The sequence below is a fragment of the Schistocerca cancellata genome, chromosome 11 (assembly GCF_023864275.1).
Source record: "Schistocerca cancellata isolate TAMUIC-IGC-003103 chromosome 11, iqSchCanc2.1, whole genome shotgun sequence".
Classification (NCBI taxonomy): domain Eukaryota; kingdom Metazoa; phylum Arthropoda; class Insecta; order Orthoptera; family Acrididae; genus Schistocerca; species Schistocerca cancellata.
Window position 1 is genome coordinate 164,859,063 of NC_064636.1, and position 18,904 is coordinate 164,877,966.

An 18,904-nucleotide genomic window follows, 5' to 3' on the forward strand; every position below is an offset into this window, starting at 1 on the left:
AAGTGATCGCTGGAATAAAGGTCTTCAACGACCTCCCAGTGAACAGAGTCGGTGAGGGTTGGAGAGCAGAAAGATAGGTCAATGGCTGAGAACGACCCAGTAGCAGTAGAGAAATGAGTTGGAGTACCTGTGTTGAGGATGCACAACACTTTAGATGTTAGGAGGCTCTCCAAAATTCGACCTCGAGCGCAAAGAGAAGTGGAGCCCCACAGGACATGATGGGCATTGAAGTCTCCCAGGAGGAGAAATGGGTGGGGGAGTTGGTCGATAAGATCTGTGAGAGCCTCTAAGTTCACTGCATCCAGAGGGGGTAAATAAAGGGAGCAAACGGTAAGCCTCCGATGTGAATGAATTTCAACTGCAACTGCTTGCAGGTCAGTATCCAGGGGGAGAGCAGAGGAGTCGTGGTCATTATTGACAAACACGGCGACTCCGCCTTTGGCCCTTTCTCCAGTCAGGTCATCATTGCGATATAACGTATAGCCCCTTAGTACAGGAGCATCTGAAGGTTTGAAATGCGTTTCCTGTAAACACAAGCACAGGGGATGTTGCTGTGCTAGGAGGTTAAGTTCCTCCATATGTGCCCGGAATCCATTCATGTTCCACTGTATAATGGGAACCATCTATCAAGGTGGGAGTACCTTCATTCTCACTTTCTGTTGGGGAGCAGAGCCCACAACAGGTGGAGGCTCAGTTTTGGGGCGAGATGATTGCCCCAATTGCCCCTCCATCGCCTCTGAAGAGGAGTTGAGAGAGACATCAGAGAGAATGACATCAACATCAGAAGACTGAATAACTTCAGTCTCCTTCAGTGGGCGAGTCTTTACCTTTGGCTTTGGTTTAGATTTTCGGGCCTGAGGTGGCATTGGAGCCAAAACCTCAGAAGCAGTAGGGGGTGTAGCAGCGCTGGGCAGTGCACAAGACTGGACCCGGGAAGGGGCAGAAGTTCCATGATGTCAGCTACCACGGCCTGGTCAGAAGGCTGGGGGGGGAGCAGCAGGCTTCACAGGAATGGCAGCAGCAAATGTACATTGACAAACGCAGGTGCTAGTGCTGACAGTAGCAACCTCCGTTTGTGTAGCGGCATCGGTTTTCAAGACTGGCTGTTTCAGAATGGAAGAAAAGGAGGCAGCGAACGTGGGTGGCTGCATGGACTTGTAGATTTTCTTTGACTCACCATATGGGATGCGTTTGGTGGTTTTAAGTTCCTAGATCTTCCGTTCCTCAAGGAAAACTCTGCATTCCCTGCTCCACACAGGGTGATCCCCAGAGGAGTCGACACACTTGGGAGGAGAGGAGCAACCAACTCCCTCATGGGTGGCTTTACCACATTTCCCACAAGTGGCTTCCCCTTTACAGCCGAGAGTAGTGTGTCCAAAGTGTTGGCATTTAAAACACCGCATGGGGTTGGGGTAATAAGGCCATACACTGAGACATAGGAAACCTGCCTTCACACGGTCTGGCAATTTGGTGCTGTTAAACGTAAGGATAAAGGAGTCAGATTTCATGAGAGCACCATCCACCCGTTTCATAACGTGTTGCACGTCGACAATTCCTTCCTGGGACCATTCAGACTTCAGTTCATCTTGGGGAATGTCAACGAGATCTCTGCAAGTCAAAACGGCCTTGCTGTAGCTCAAGGTGTTGTGAAATTCAGTCTCTATCGCAAACTCCCCAAGAAATTGTGCCTTCTGAAGGTTCTGGACTTGCTGGAAGCTAGATGTTTCAACCAGCAAGGTGTCATTTCGCAAGCGCTTTACAGACTTTAACGTGCCAGCAATACCTTCTAAGCCCTTCTGTGTATAAAATGGCGAAACTTTTTCGAAACTCCCATTTTTTCTTTTAATTATGAGAAACACATTCTGCGAAGCAGCATGCGTTCTGTTACTTCTAACTGTATCAGGAATACTGGCTACACGAGCCCTCTTGTTAGATTGGGTGTTAGAACCTACCAGCGGCCCACCCTTTCCGCTGGGAGGAGGAGAAGAAAAGTTCGAGGGTTCCATCTCGGTCCCACGAGCAGCTAGGGAACTAGAAGTCCACCCAGACAGAGCCCCGCGTGCCCAGGTAAGCCTTATACAACTGAGGTGCGGCAGGTTCCCCAGAGGTTGCCCGCTAACGACTGTTCCACCTCAACAGCCACACATCTCACCAGTGCGCAACACACCTTGAGATTGAGGGGTTGTTTATAGAGGTTTATTCTATCCTCGCGATCCGGGCGGTCAAGCCAAGATCCCCATTCCCTGAGACACACAACGTTCCACCGCCGCGCCGCACGGTGGTCGCTGAAGTATGCTCAGAGCTTACGGTGACAGGGGACTGCCGGCACTTACCAGTCCCCAGCTCGGGAACCCCGGGGTTGCCAAGCCCGTACCCAGCAAATGAATGCTGAGCCCCTGGGGTCAATCATCCACAGACTGGCCGGTTCACCGGACCTCGACACAAATCCGTCGGGCGGATTCGTGCCGGGGACCAGGTGCTCCTTCCTGCCCGGAAAGCCGTGCATTAGACCGCACGGCCACCCATTTGCTAACAATGTCTTTGCGGAGCCCGCAAGGGGTCATTTCGGTTCAGACACAAAGTGTGGAACCCACGAAGGGTGGAGGAGTAAGAATTGACAAAATGGGTCTCCTGGAGCGCAAAACAAGTGGCAGAGTAGAAGGAAAGAAGGGGCTGCCACTCTAGAAGGTGACGCAAATATCCATTACAATTCCACTGGAAGGATTCTCAAGCCGGAGTCCAAAGTGGAAGTGAATGGACCGGAGTTGGTCATGCCACCGAGTCGCTATCTGTCACCGATAAGGATGGGGTAATATCCATATAGGTGGGGTCAGACTCTGTTGCTTCATTGACTGTAGGAGGGGAAGGCTGCACCTCAGGGGGTACCAGAGGGGCCTTGCCCTTGTTCCTATGTTTCTGCTTCTTCTCTTGGGAAGGAAGAGAAGGGCAGACTTCAGCAAGGACAGGCACGGAATTACACCGGGCTATCTTGGCGCCCACCGGGCACGGATCACACTGCCGATGTGGAGCAGTAGATTGCCTTTCAGGGGGGGTGCCGGGAAGAGGAGTCCCGGGAGGGGGCTCCAGTACCGGCAGCCTGCGAAGGAGGGGAGCACTTCTCTGGTGGGAGAGAGGGAGCACACCCAAAGGTGGGAGAGGGGGGAGGAGGAGGCAGAAGGCATGGGGCGAATGGGGTGGGGCTGGGAAGAGGAGGGGGTAGGAGGGGGAATGGACGCAATTGAAGCAAAAGTAGAGGTCACAGACACAGGATGGAGCCGGTCATATTTTTGATGAGCCTCAGTATAGGTGAGCCACTCTAAGGTTTTGTACTCTCGAATCCTCCTTTCTTTCACAAGTACCGGGCATGTAGGCGAGCATGGAGAATGCTGTCCATTACAATTTACACACATTGGTGGGGGAGCACAGGCACTCCCCTCATGGAGGGGGCGCCCACAGTCACCACAGAGGGGATCAGTGGTGCAGCAGGAAGACGTGTGTCCAAACCTTAAGCATTTAAAACATCTCATCGGTGGTGGAATATAAGGTTTTACATCACACCGATACACCATTACCTCGACCTTCTCTGGGAGGACATCCCTCTTGAAGGCCAGGATAAAGGCGTCCGTAGCGACGCGACTGTTTGGAGGACCTCGCTGCACACGGTGGATAAACTGAACCCCTCGTCGCTCGAGGTTAGCACGGAGCTCCTCGTCAGTTTGCAAAAGAATATCTTGGTGGAAAATAATGCCCTGTACTGAGTTTGAAGATTGGTGGGGCGTGATGGAGACTGGGACATCACCGAGATGGTCACAAGCACACAGGGCGTCAGATTGGGCAGCAGAAGATGTCTTGATGAGCAAAGCACTGAACCGCATTTTACTCACCGATTCAACTTACTTACTTAGTTACCTTCAATCGTCTCCACGAAAAACAAAGGCTTGGTCGTGGCAGAACTACTACCATCCGTCCTAGTACAAACCAGGTACCAAGGGAAAGGTTTCAACCCAAGTCAGCAAGCTTGCCCCACCTCCCAGGGGGTGGCCAGGGAGGGGAAGGCCGAAGGATCAGAGGGAGTGTCACGTCTGCTACCAGTCTTAGAGACGGCCAAAGAATGGCCAGGATGGTGAAGCTTTTGTCGCTTCACGCACAAGGCGTCCACCCTAGTACCACCCACTCCGACCAGGGGCTCGCCCCGTGGGCGCCACCCAGCCACAGCAAGGGTCGTCTCGCACGGCGGCCACTGCCGGCAGTTCTGGTGCCCCAAAACAATGAGCATCGACTCCTGGGCATACACGAGGTGTTAACAGCCCAGGCACTAGTAGTGTGATCCCTGTGGTTTCAGGGGGCTCAGCCACACGGGTACTTAACAGCCCCACCACACGGACTGGCTACCGTGCTGGCGACCTAACAGGAGGGTGGCCAGGGTGCAATGGGAAAGGAGAGGGGAGGAGGAGAGGAACCTGCACCATGGAAGCTAGGTAGGGAGTTCATCCCCAAATGGCTCACACTGAATGGAAAATTTTGGAAATGGAGGTCAAACCCCAAGGGGACCAGAAACGACGAAAGGGACACGGAAACAGCAAACTAAACAATAGCACAGACCAAAACAAAGCCAGGAGGATAGCCAGGTCGACACAAAGAAGTCCACTAAGAGGGAAAAGAGGGGGCAGGGACAAAGGAGCAAGGATAGGGAGGGAGAGGAACAGGGATGGTAATGCAGCCTTCAAAGGAAAGGAAAGGAGACTGCAATAGCTCGGGGCGCCGTGGGCGCCACACAGGTACCCACAAAAGGACTGTGGGCTCCGTCGGGGGTTCAAATTGTGTTCCAAAGTGTAACATTTCATTATTAATTAAAAACATTCATATGTGGACATTCATTAACAGGACAAAAGTTATGGGATAGCAATGTGCTCACATGCAGGTGGCAGTAGTTTTGCACACACGAGACATAACAGGGCAGCGCACTGGCGGAGCTGTCATTTGTACTCAGGCAATTCGTATTGAAATGTTTTCAATGTGACTACAGCCGCACGACTGGAATTAATAAACTTTCGACGGAGAATGGTAGTTGGGAGCTACCCGTATAGGATATTCCATTTCAGAAATCGTTAGTGAATTCAATTTTCTGCGATCTGCACTGTCGAGAGTGCTGAGAATACTAAATTTGAGGCATTACATTTCACCACGGACAACACAGTTGCCAATGAGCTTCATTTTATAACAGAACAGCGGCATTCGCGTACAGCTGTCGCTGCAAACAGACGAGCGACACTGCGTGAAATAACTGCAGAAATCGATGTGGGACGTACGGTGAATGTATCCGTTAGGTCAGTACGATGAAATTTCACGATAATGGGCCAAAGTAGCAGACGACCGACACGAGTATCTCTGTTAGCAGTTCGACATCACCTGCAGTGCCTCTCCTGGGCCTGTGACTCGATCAGTTGGACCCTAGATAACTGGAAAATGTAGCTCGGTTACAGAAGTCCCAATTTCAATTGGTACGAGTTTATGGTATGGTTCATGTGTGACACGGAACCCACAAAGCCACAGACCCGAGTTGTCAACAACACACTCTGCAAGCTGATGGCGGCTCCATAATGGTGAGAGTTGTGTCTACACGGAATTGACCGGGTCCTTTGGTCCAAATGAACTGACCATTCACTGGGAACGTTTATGTCCACTACTTGGAGGTTTTCACGTTCCCAAATGACGAAGGGATTTTTACGGACGACAATGCTCCGAGTCATCCCGCCGCGATTGTTCGTTATAGGTTTGAAGAACATTCTGGACAATTCGAGTGAACGATTTGGCCAACCAGATTGCCCGAGTTGGATCCCGTTGAATGCTTACGAGGCACAATCGCGAGGTCTGTTCGTGCAGAAACTCCTGCGCTGGCGACACTTATGCAATTACGGACAGCAATGTGGCTCAATATTTCTGCAAGGGACTCCCAATGACTTCTCGAGTCTGTGCCACATCACACTGCTGCACTAAACCGCACAAAAGGATGGCTGACATATCGGGAGGTTCCAATGGCTTTTGTCGTTTCAGTGTGTAAATATAGCTTTAAAGTTCAAAATAATGAGTTACAATACTTTGAAGATTACCAATAATCAAATCCCGAGTACACCCATGCACTGGACTTTGAGTAAAATATCCCGAAGTTCGAAGTCATTTTTTAGTTTCTGTATAGCTATGAAGTCTAATGGTGCCTGTGTATTTTAAAATGGTTTCCCACGAACATAAATCTCGGAGCTGCTGGCTGGAGCACAGTGGATGTACTTCTCTCATACCACCACTGAGTGCTTGTCTAGACTGATGAACTGTTGTCGCTTTCAGTCTTTAGAGAAGTAACAGCATATCATTCTTCACTTTCTGAGCTGCTAAATTCAATGTCAAACTCAGTGTCACTATTGCCATCATTTTTTTCGAAACACTGCATAATAACAACATAAGAGAGGGGCTTGTAATGTTGCTAACCAATTCGCAATAGTTTTACTGCAGTATGCCACTTATACGGGCCTCCATCGCTCGGAGCCATTGGTGATCGCATATGTAGCTGTGTGTGCCTACAAGTGACCTATAAGCACCTACTGTCATCCGACCATGGGAATAGATTTTGGTGTCACTGCCAGTGACATAATATTTAAGCCCCTAGGAATCTAAATAAACAGAACTAAATGTGGTTCAATTCTGATAGAATTTTTGGAATAGCTTTATGTTATTGAAAAGAAGCTCTTAAAGTCTCAGCTTTCTAGATGGAATACTTCTAAAGATACCAAAAACTACATAAAACTCACAAAACGGAAACTGTCAAGACTAAAATCAGTTAGGCGTGATAGAAATTTGTCTTCTACTATCATTTGAAATTCTTACAGAAGCTTACGAAAGGATAGGTCAATGTGTTAGATTTTTTATATTTAAATAATGTTCAACTTTTTTTTTCATAATACAGGTATCAGTAATAGCCAATATGCATTTAATAATTATTTGTTTTGTTATGTGAGTAAATGAGAGTAAATGACAGTGTGTATGATTGACTTACGAAAAGTTTCAATATTATATTCTGAGCGTAGCACAATGTTTCTCATGGAAAAAGTACAGCAAACTGTATCCACGGAAGCTGTAATTCCCCTTATTTGCTGATGTACGAGCAAGAGTACTTGCTTTTGTAAGAAGGCAGCCAGAATAGCTGTTTGTAGGATAATGATTTTCTAAAGTTATTTCAAAACTAGTTTTTCTTTCGTTTGGTTTGGTTGAACATTTGCAGCAGGAAATGACATAAATGCATCTGCGAATGTTAATTGGAGTAAAACGGTTTCAGTGCGAATATGATCTGGGAAGACTGATCCGATTGGCTGTTTGTTTTGATCAACCAATCAGCGTAAAGTCTTTCCTGTGCTCTATCAAGTAGTATAGGCACTGTCAGGAACGGCATTCAGGGCAGTCATGGACGGGAATGTCATGTTGTACGTGTCGTAAAAAGTTGTGTAAAATGAAGAAATGCTAGTATTTCGCGTTTGGTTTATATTGCCATAATAGCAGATGCATTTAGGAATAGGTTTGTGAAGTATGGAAGATTTTGGAGTGTTTGTCATAGAGAAAACCGCATGTGAAACTATCGACCTTCGTGAAGAATTCCGCGTGGCACGTTTCAGTATTCAAGCGCTGAACAATATTGGTGAGCATCTTCCTTTAAGGAAATCCACTGAAAAGGACCGATTGTGAAACTCATATTTTAGCAGATCAACGACTGTAAAATCGCGTAAGAATTCGGGTTGGACGTAGTACATTTCTGGCTGTCTTGTGTGTGTGTACTAAATGGCGTAACTGTGAGACAGGAGGACAGTGACACTAACTGTTCGATTAAATGTGGGCGGATGGTACCTGTTTAGTTTTGCCTCTCGAGGCAATAAAGAAAATTTTACCGGATTTAGACATTTTTGTATAAAGATGAAGCAATCGCCCTCCACCAGAACTTTTGTTATAAGATATTTCAGGATATTTAGCTACCGAGTTTTTGAGGCCTCTACAATCATAAGTACGGGCGACGGTTTTCTTCGACACTGCTTTTAACGTCGTCTACACAGTACCTACATTGCAGAGAAGCGGGTCGGTGAACAGACGCTGTGCTGAGGTAGGTGATAAAATTGTGATTGACAGCATGCCGAACACCGACAGACAGTGAACAGTTTAGGTACACAATTCATAACACCTCATTTAACCCGCCCCACCGCAGGCTGAAAGTACACGTTTTGTTGTCGAGTATCCAAAGCTGCACGCTGTAATAATCATATCTGGCGGCAGCCACCTCAACCAAAACGAGACAGCCCAGCGACGTATGTAAGACTGGATGCTCTCGCGTGGCCAGACACATAATTATCATAACTCTTGTTCTTTGGGGTCCACAGTGCAAAATATGTCTTAATGACACAGTTATTATGAATAATAGCCAGCTGCAGTGCTCTGTAAATTGTTTTTACAATATATATTAATTCACAACGAGCCATTTCGGCATCTTGCCATTGTCAGGTGCTCTGTAAATACATATTAAGAACATCGCTTACCGTATTTACTCGAATCTAAGCCGCACTTTTTTTCCGGTTTTCGTAATCCAAAAAACCGCCTGCGGCTTAGAATCGAGTGCAAAGCAAGCAGAAGTTATGAAAAATGTCGGTACATGCCGCCACAACTAACTTCTGCCGCCGAATATATGTAGCGCTACGCAGGCATACTTTGTAGAGGATAAATACTGGCGCCAAAATCTCAGCGTCAGTAAATAAATTAAAAAAAAAAAGGAGAAGACGAGCTTTTTTTTCTCCGCCGCGAGTTTCGACCACTGCATTTTCATACATTATCCAACGAAGTAAATACAAATTCCGTATTGTTCATCTTCGAATGTAGCACAATTTCAGTGTACTACGAAAATCTGACTGGCAAGACTGTTTGGGATGTTTGTCAATATGGCCAACTCTACGTTCTGAATTTTTTCCTATCTGTGAGAAGAAATGGTTGCTAATAGGAACCTGATGAAATTTGAATCATATACAGTATTCTCTTCACCATAAGAATTATACGAATATAAACATTTTGCCATGTATTCTTTCGTGTTTGCTGCTATCTCATTTAAATCCTGTCTGCCTAATAAACTACGAAACTAGAGTGAGACAACAGCAAACGCGGAAGAATATACGTATCGTGTCATGTTTATATTCGTATTATTCTTATGCCTAATAGTGATACAGTCAGAAATGAAGCACGGCAAGTGACTAGATTTTTAAATCTAAAATGACTAATTTCTGTGCAGAATTTGATGTAATAAAGAAGCGACCGCAAAGATTTTCAAACGGAGAAAAATTTTCGCTTAACTTTCGTTCAGAACATGTTCTATCATACGCAGTCTATTATTTGATTCTTGTTGATCATTATCAAAGAAAGCAGCAGTGTAAGTAACAACAAATTGCGGTCTCTTGCCATTGTTTCGCTAATGAGACGATTCCTCTCTTTTTTTTTTTTTTTTTTTTTAAATTGTACGCGGCGGTAGCGCGCACAAAAGCAAGCCGTGCCTCGAGCCGCGACAGGCCGTAAACACGCACTATCAGAATGCGACAAACAATGCATGACACAGTGCAGTAATGCATTTTCAGCTTAAGAGTGACGCAAACACCTATAACAAAGAAAACGGCAATTATCAGATCAAAGCAAAATAAGCAATCGATTCAAACCAGACGAAGCACGTGAAGAAGGAACGGCACCCGTATAAATACGGACGGAGCGCCTGACGCATAGCAATGGCTATGTGGTAAAGCTTAACTGCTAAGCTTAGACTCGAACCAAACTACTGTAGCTGTATCATTCATTCGACCTAAATTGTGTCTCATATTACAATGGACAAACTTTGTTTCGATTTGGAGGTGCGGCCTAAAACTTTTCTCTCCCCTTGAATTTCGAGTCTCAAATTTCAGGTGCGGCTTAGATTCGGGAATTTTTTTTTCCTTTATTTCGAGTCTCATTTTTCAGGTGCGGCTTAGATTCGAGTGCGGCTTAGATTCGAGTAAATACGGTACTTACGTATTGACAGAGCACCTGATGACGGCAATACGACAAAATGGGCTCATCGCCAATGATATAAAATAATTTACAGGGCAGTGCAACTGACTTTTATATGTAATAACTATCAGTGCTGAAAGGGATATAAGCTTTTTTTTGGGGGGGCGGGGGGGAGGGAGGGATTTTACGTTTCTGTCAAAATAATGAAAATTAGATAACTCTGGGTTTTATGTTAAAGGATTAATGAAACATGAGATTTCCGGTTGGACTGAGTGAGAGGATATCTTAACTTGAAATCTGTCACTGAAATGGAGAAATGCACCCACCACATTATGGAGGTCAAAAGCATTGGCATCAGAAATAATGTGGTTTTGAGGAAAAAATTTAAGACAGTTTATTCATTAACACACAAGACAACCTTTATCAATAGCCTTTAGAACAATTTTCCACTTTTGTCTCAACAGGAACACGTGCTCCACAAGAGTCCACCGGCAGCTGGAGCTCCCCTCAGGACGCGGGACGCCACTCGGTGGGGCACCTCCGGCCCGGCCCGGCCCGGCTCCACAGTCGGCCGTCAGCCGCTCTGCCCCCCGAGGTACAGGTGGCGGCACACCTGGAACAGACCACACGTCACAGCAGGACCCTGCCCCACTCTGCACGCTCCACTTCTGTGACTATTCCTCTGCTCTAGGAAAGCACATTTACCACACCTAAGTCGACAACAAATTTTGCCGGCAGAGCGATCTACTTTTTATTCAGTGTTTTCTCGTTCCCCTCCAGTAGTGGTCCCGCGCCGGCAGATCGGTGTCTCACTTACCACTCGGCGTTACGGGCCTCGTACGACCTCCGCCTCCTCCGTCACTCACCTCCGTTCTCCTCTGTCCACTGCCTCCCTTCTCCGACCGCTTTGGCGACCCGCTCCGCATTTTCGAGTCACCTTTCCTCGGGTCTCTCTCTTCTCCTTCTCCGTATAAGCTCTTCCTCGACACTTCGAATTTCTGGTATTCTATGTACACGTCCGGCCCACCTCGTTCTTCCTCGGCCATTTCTCTACAGTATTCGTGTGTCCCGAAAGTGTCTGTAATTCTGCCTCTGTTCTCGTTCTCCGGCCTCCTCCCTCACTCACTGTCCCAGATATCTTTCTCACAAACTTCCTTTTCCCGTCTCAGTAACCTGCCTTCCTCGTCTGTGGTCGTCACCCGACCTTCCGATCCGTACTTTACTGTGAGTCGTAATACGGTAAAATATATTTTGATTTTTGGATTCCTACTAACATTTTTGGGCTTCGGTATATTCTAAAAGGAATAACTACATCGGGGAATGTATTTGCGGGTGCAAATGTAACGACCGTCAGCTGTATATCGGAATGACGGCAATGAAAATTTGTGCCGCACCGGGATTCGGACGTGGATTTACCTCTCTGTGTGATCCGTCGCTTAACTGCTTCGGCTACCTGTGTACGAATCGCGACTGGACGCAAACTTCTGTGTGTCACGACCTGCACTCGTACGTTAGTGAGAACCGAGGGCACGGTACCTGAGAATAAATAAAAAACGGCAGTGCCCGTGTTATCGAGAAGTGCTGTGTGATACTCCTTCAGCTGTGCAAAGGAACACTGTATTGTACTTCTTAATAACACGTGCACTGCTATTTCGTAGTAACGACATCAGTTTTCACTCGCTATCCTTCCTTGAATTTCTGGTGCTGAACTATTATTTTCTGTTATTATCAGGCCTACGTATTTAAACTTTTTCACTCTTTGGTACTCTTACCCATTTTTTAAAATTGAAGTCTCTCCCCTATCCCCACCAAGATCTCCCATCATTATGCACTTTGTTTTACACGCGTTTACTGCTGGTCCTAACTTCCACACAACTCCTTCTAACGCAGCACGATACGCTTCGTCAATGGTAAGGAGAAGACGATAAAAAGCACACGGCATTCAATGAAAGGTATTAGGAAGAACAGGCTTCACCAGACAGAGTTAAAAAAAACCAGGTAGACCACGTGATTATAAAGGATGTTCGGAATTTCTCATTACAAATTCTAGGACTTGTAGAGGGGAATGAGTACATAATAGTTTGAATAGGAAACCTTGTCCAGAAATGTACCATTTCTGTTCAACAGTTTCAGTTCATATGTTTAACTCATCCACTTCCACTTGAGAAACTGAAATATGTATGAGACGGAACAAATGCTAGGTAAAAATTCAAAAGGAAACATAATGAAACATCCATTTATCAAATAGACACATTTGTTTGTATTAACACAACATTGTGTGTTTACATTATTCCAAATCAGAAAAAGAACCCAGCATAGTGTACGTACAGAACAGCACTGACGCATTACGACAGCAGCTAATTGCGGCAACCACCGACATTGTGCCTACGAAGCCTGTTCTGGTACACTCTCTCCATCCCACCTGGTGTGTCTTTAATTTTTAGTGTAGCAGCCAGAACTCGTGCCAGCAGATCTGTGTCAGAGACGCACTGGCATCAAGAGGTCTGGCAGTGAGGCAGATGTCGAGTACCGTCGGACGACTGTCTTACGTAGTACGTGTCGTACTGTCCACCGTACTGCATGCCGGGACGAGCAACTCCGGGACTCGACTCTTTCCCTCAGCAGATGGGTACACAATACACATCCGAACTGAAACTGTCGTAGACTGGAAACAGTACGTATCTGGACGTGGGTTCCTATTCAAAATATTACGTACTCGCTCGCCTCTGCAAGTCATAGAAGTCTGTAATGGGAATTTCTAGATATCCTGTAGATAAATGCACACATCAGACATTATGAAAGTCTGTAGTTGTAGATGGGCATCATTCCTCGATGTGGCTCAAATATAGACAGAAGACAGATAGGGCAAGAAACAAAAATAGTAGAGGGAAAATTGAAACAAGCACAGAAAGTCTCCAAATCGAAGAAGAATAGAAGAAGAAACTAGAAGTCATTACTGAGGCAAGAAAGAGCACACAAAAGGAAGGGGATGTGGAAACTAAATGGGGGATACTGGAAACAGCTGTCACTGTAACTGCGGGAGAAGTACGGAGGAGGGCAGAATACTAAAGAACGGCGAAACGGTTTGACGAGAAATGCCCACCGGTAATCGGAGAAAGAAATAAGGCGAGACAGACAATACTGCAGAAGATTAGAGGTAGAGAGAGGAGGGAAAGAGCTGATAAATTATGTAGAGTGAAGAAGAGACAGTTCGAAAGGAAGAAGATAGAGCGGTCGGACGAAATGAGGTGTAACATTTGCATCGAGCCGCACAATCGCACTATCTCACACGCCTGAAGACAACTGAGGAAAGGTAATAGGTACTATGCCTGGGATTGAAACAGATGTGAAATCATAGAAGAGCTAAAAGAAATGCAAAGGGAATGTGACTGACTGACCACTTGCGAAATACGTGGGTGAACCATTTACCCTGTTAACAATTTAGGAATACCTCTCTAAAATTTTAGGAAACAAGTTAAACATATCACAAAACCTTAAAACTCTCACCACATTTGTGTAAACATTACCTAAAATAGAAGGCAGATCTGTCAGCAATCTGACTGCCCTGTTATCGGAAAATAAAACGCAGTCTATTAGAATGTGGTGCACTGTGATCTGTATGTCACAAGCACCACACACCGAGGGTCCTCTAGCTGCCGGTGCACTACAGAACTGTGGCCTACACGGAGGAGAGTGCGGAGAGCTGCGTCCCGCCGGAAGGAGCCACACCGCTGCCGTGTCGCACGGTTTACTAGCCGGAGCTCGTTCTCCGGCAGTTCCGGCCACTCCTCTTCCCGTCGACGCACGACACCGTACCTCGACGGCGGTACGAGAGCGCGTGTGCTGACGGCATACCGAAGTAACTGAGGATTGCGACACGCCTCCTCGGCTGCTACGTCTGCCCTTTCGTTCCCCGCAATACCCCAATGTCCCGGCACCCGGCAGGACACGTCCTTGCCCACTGTTGTAGCCAGAGGAGGGAATATCGGATATTACGGACTATTTTATCAGTCGGACACAAGAATTGCAGAGACCGAAGGGCACTCGGAGTCAAAACAGGTGACAAATTTAGCAGTCACTGCCCATCTCGTCTGCTCCGGCACCCTCGAGACAGCAGATAATTCTTATCAAATACAGTAAACTCCGGAGGTGACCGAATTTCGAGGACACGATCTGCGAAAACGACAGGAGAACTGACGGAGTTCCCCCGTTTAGGCCCGACTGTAAAGACAGCTACGTAGTTGTGGAGCCCATTTAAAAATTCTGAAAATATCACACGAAAAACAGAACCGGGAGTGCAATCTCTCCTGCACTGCAGTAATTCTGAAACCACTCGGGGCCTCTGCAGTAACCAGTGTGGCAGTCGGTTAAAACCCCCAATTTGAGCCCGTACGTGCCCAAAACGTAGGGACTCCGGCACACGTGTCACACAGATACCGAACGGCCTCGTCACCCCCGGACAATTCGTAGAGACGCGTTCCGTAGCGGGACGAGCGACGGTACGGCATGCCGGGCAAGTGGGAGCAGTTAGGAACCGACACGCCTGCCGCACCGTGAGAAGCTACCACCGGACGGTGCGTAGGAGTTCCCCAGTCTCGGCACGAGCACCGGATACGTGGCCGTTCTCTCGAGCGCCCGCGGACAGCCCGATCCCCTCACGGTGTACGGTGTCGACAATTTTCAGATCGAAGGCCTCTCTAATGGGTACGTATATGTGCACCCGAGGTCCACCCACAATCGAATAAAAGCTCCGTAAAACGTGCACCCTGTCTGCTCCCCGAGACCTGAGGCTGAGGCATTTCAAAATGTTCAGTGCCGTCTGAACTCTGGCTTTCAGGTCCCTCAAGTCCTCAGAGTCAAAAATGAGGCTCAAAAACTGCAGAGTGTCTCTAAAAGGGAGGAATGGTATTCGACATATGCAGTTCAGGTAGATTGAAAATGCGATGAGAATTATTAAAATGAAAACAAACAAACACACACACACACACACACACACACACACACACACACACACACACACTTCTCTACAGAAAGCATAAACCCAGTCTTTCCAGCTCACTCCTGTGGCCTATTCATTGTTAGATGCAACTGGCCGAGTTGCTGTTGCAACAACGGAGGAGGAACATGAAACAGCAAAATCGTCCACAAATAAGGAGCACTGTGCTGGACTCTGTACCATAGACGTGATACTGTTTATGGCTATGGCAAAGAAGGTAACACTTAAAACAATCACCTGGGAAAAACATTCTCCTGCACAAAATGATCTGACAGCATGCCACCAATGTGGAGCTTAAAAAACTGCTTTGACAGGACAGATTGTATGAAGATTAGGAAATAGCCACAAAAGCCCCACTGATGGAGTTGCACAAGAATACTGTATCTCTAAATAGTGTTGTACCCCTTACTGATGTCAAAAAATATACACTGAAGTGCCAAAGAAACTGGTATCGGCATGTGTATTCAAATACAGGGAGATGTAAACAGGCACAATACGGCTGTGGGGTCGGCAATGCCAACATATAAAAACAAATGTCTGGCACAGCTGTTATATCGGCTACTGCTGTTACAATGGAAGATTATCAAGATTTGAGTGAGTTCGAATGTGGTGTTATAGCTGGCGCGCGAGCAACAGGACACGGCATATCTGAGGTAGCACTGAGGTAGGGATTTTCCCCAAATGACCACGTCACGAGTGTACCGCGAATATCAGGCACCCGGATAAAACGTCAACCTCCGACACTGCTGCGGCCGGAAAAAGATCCTGCGAGAATGGGACCGTCGACACCTGAAGAGACTTGTCGAATGTGACAGAAGTGCAATCCTTCCACAAATTCCTGCAGACGTCAATGCTGGGCCACCGACAAGTGTCAGCGTGTGAACCGTTCGATGAAACGTGACCGATACGGGCTTTCAGAGCCAAAGGCCCACTCGTGTCCTCTCGGTAACCGCACGACAAAGCTTTACACCTCGCCTGGGCCCGTCAACATAGACGTGGGACTGTTGACGACTGTAAATATGTTGCCTGGGCGGTCGAGTCTCCTTTCAAATTGTATCGAGCAGTTGGACGTGTACAAGTATGGAAACAATCCCACGAATCCGTGGACCCTGCATGTCAGCAGGTGACTGTTCTAGCTGGTGGAGGCTCTGTAATGGTGTGGGGCGTGTGCAGTTGGAGTGATACGGGCCCCTCACATGTCTAGATACAGCTCTGACATATGACAAACATGTGAGCATTCTGTCTGATCACCTGCATCCATTCGTGTCCATTGCGCATTCCAACTGACACGGGCAATTCCGACTCAAAAAACTGGGCGGTCGTCTGCTGTCGGGCAGCATTTAAACTGTCGAAGCGCCATACGCCTGTCCCGGATTGTCGAACGGCACTCGTCAGTCCGTCGAGGTACAGGTCGCCCGAGACGGCCCGAATACATCGGGACAGGTAAGCCGGTGCGGTGACAGATCAGACACGTGATGCGGTCCACCCGTTGCCGGAAACTGTCGGGGTGCTCGGACACTGCCAGCCGGCCGAATGGCGACCAGTTAGCCCTGCCGACCATACGTTTCGGTGGCTTCTGTTCGAGCAATTCTCTGTCCGGTAGGTGGATCCGCAGTGGGGAAGTGGTCACCGGAATGAAGGTCACCAGCCGTTTTCTACTGTCCTCGAGGGCGGGAGAGCAGAATGGTGAGGTCGACACCCGAGGACGACTCGGTTCCGGCAGACGAACGAGTCGGACTGCCCGTTTCGAGGATGCACAGCTCCCGAAACATCACGAGGTTCTCCGATCCCGAGGGCAAATAGAGTTCGAGCCTCGTAATACGTTACGGGCACCGAAATCACACAGTACGAGAAACGGATGGGGGAGTTGTGCGATAAGAGGTGTCAGAGCCTCAGAGTCTATCGCTCCTGTGTAGGTAAATACAGGGAGCGTATAGCGACCCACGCAAACAGCGACGGCTACTGCTCGTAGGTCAGCAACCGAGGAGTGGTGTGTGTTATTGACAAACACGGCAACCCCTCCCTCAGTTCTCGGCCAAGTCAGGTTTGGTGGAGGTTATAGACCGGTAGCACAGGGGTCTCCTGTAAACACGGGCACTGGGAATGTGCCTGTGCCAGGGGTTTCAGTTCCTTAACACGGGTTCTGTATGAGAGCCATTTACCACGGGGTTTGCACTTTCAACATGTCTTTCCACCAGGCTGGGGAGCACGCAACGGGTGGAGGTTTAGTGTCAGGGTGAGACAGTTGCCCCAGACAGACTTCACAATCCGTCAGCTCCGGAGGAGAAGCACTAGAATTGTCACGTCGAGTGACACCGAAATGGTCAGGTACCAGGAGTACCGCAGTCGTGGTAACTGTGGCTTTCCCTGATGTTCTCCAGGTGAGGGGGGGGGGGGGGGGGGGGGGGGGCAGGGGGGCGGGGCTGTAGGCTCTGAAACAACTGCAGCTTGACAAGTGCAGTTACAAACACAGGTACTAGTGCCGACGCCAGCAATATCCGTTTGTTTAAAAGTGTCAGCTGATGAAATAGGCTTCTCGAGAGTCAAAGCAAAAGGTGTAGCTAATGTGGGAGGTCTCACGGCCCTACAGATCTTCTCAGCCTCGCCGTACGGGACACAGGGGCGACACTGGTTGCTACTCGGCCAGCGAAATATCTGAAGGACTGAAGCACAGAAGGTATAAAATGCAGAAGGGCAATAGCACGGAAAGCGTCTCTGAAAATAATAAATTTACAGCTTGTATTAATAAGTTTGAGTATTAGGAAGGCTTTTACTGAAGGCTTTTGTCTGGAGTGCAGCCTTGTACAGAAGGGTAAGGACACATCAGAGTAGAAGAGAATAAAAGCTTTCCATGTGGTCTTACAGGAGACTGCTGAAGATTATAGGGTAGATAAAACGACTAATTACGAAATACTAAATTGAGTTGAATAATAAAAAAAAAAAAAAAAAAAAAGCTGGGTGCGAGCAGGACTCGAGCTCTGAGGATTGCGTACGAACTCGTTCATACATACAGACAGTTCACCCGTCCCAGGAATCGAGAACTTTCTGCCCGTTATTGACATTGGTACTGGCCAGGTATCGATGCTGGGAATTCTGAGGCTTTTGAGAATGTTTTGATTTTAAGTCTGAAGTTGCACAACAGATGACAATGTGCCATAAAAACAAATTAATTATTTCCTGGTTTTTCCCTTTTACTTTTACTGCAAAGGTTATGGGTAAATTTGGAGAGGATATGGAGGCCAACAGGAACGGGAAACAACTCTTGGATTTCTGTGCCAGTATGGGCTTAGTAATCACAAACTCCTTTTTTAAACATAAGAACATTCACTGGTATACTTAGGAAGGCAGGGGAACCAGATCTGTCATTGACTATATAATAACAGATCAGGAATTCAGGAAGGCTGTGAGGGACACACGTGTATTCAGGGGATTCTTTGATGACACTGATCATTATTTAATCTGCAGTGAAATTGGGATTGTGAGGCCGAAAGTGCAGGAGATCAGGTCCATATGTAGGAGGATAAGAGTGGAGAAACTTCAGGATAAGGAAATCAGGCACAAGTACATAACAGCGATCTCAGAAAGGTACCAGTTAATTGAATGTAGTCAATTACAGTCATTGGAAAAGGAATGGACAAGGTACAGGGACACAGTACTAGAAGTGGCTAAAGAATGTCTTGGAACAGTAGTGTGTAAAAGTAGGAAGAAGCAAACAGCTTTGTGGAATGATACAGTAAAGGCAGCCTGTAAAAGGAAAAAGAAGGCGTATCAAAAATGGCTACATACCAGAACCCAGGTAGACAGAGAAAGTTATGTTGAAGAAAGAAACAAAGCCAAACAGATAATTGCAGCATC

The 18,904-nt window shown here is 47.3% G+C and overlaps 1 protein-coding gene across 3 annotated transcripts in view; it reads right to left on the reverse strand.

The window, feature by feature from the left end:
* Window positions 1–10,419: 10,419 nt before the first annotated feature.
* LOC126108123 (phosphatidylinositol N-acetylglucosaminyltransferase subunit P) overlaps window positions 10,420–18,904 on the reverse strand; it is a 43,276-nt gene continuing 34,791 nt past the window's right edge. For all 3 annotated transcript variants that reach the window (XM_049913369.1, XM_049913367.1, XM_049913368.1), the window contains exon 4: window positions 10,420–10,666. In XM_049913369.1, the coding sequence (XP_049769326.1) occupies window positions 10,628–10,666 (39 nt within the window). In that variant the 3' untranslated portion in view covers window positions 10,420–10,627. The remainder of the gene's footprint in view (window positions 10,667–18,904) is intronic.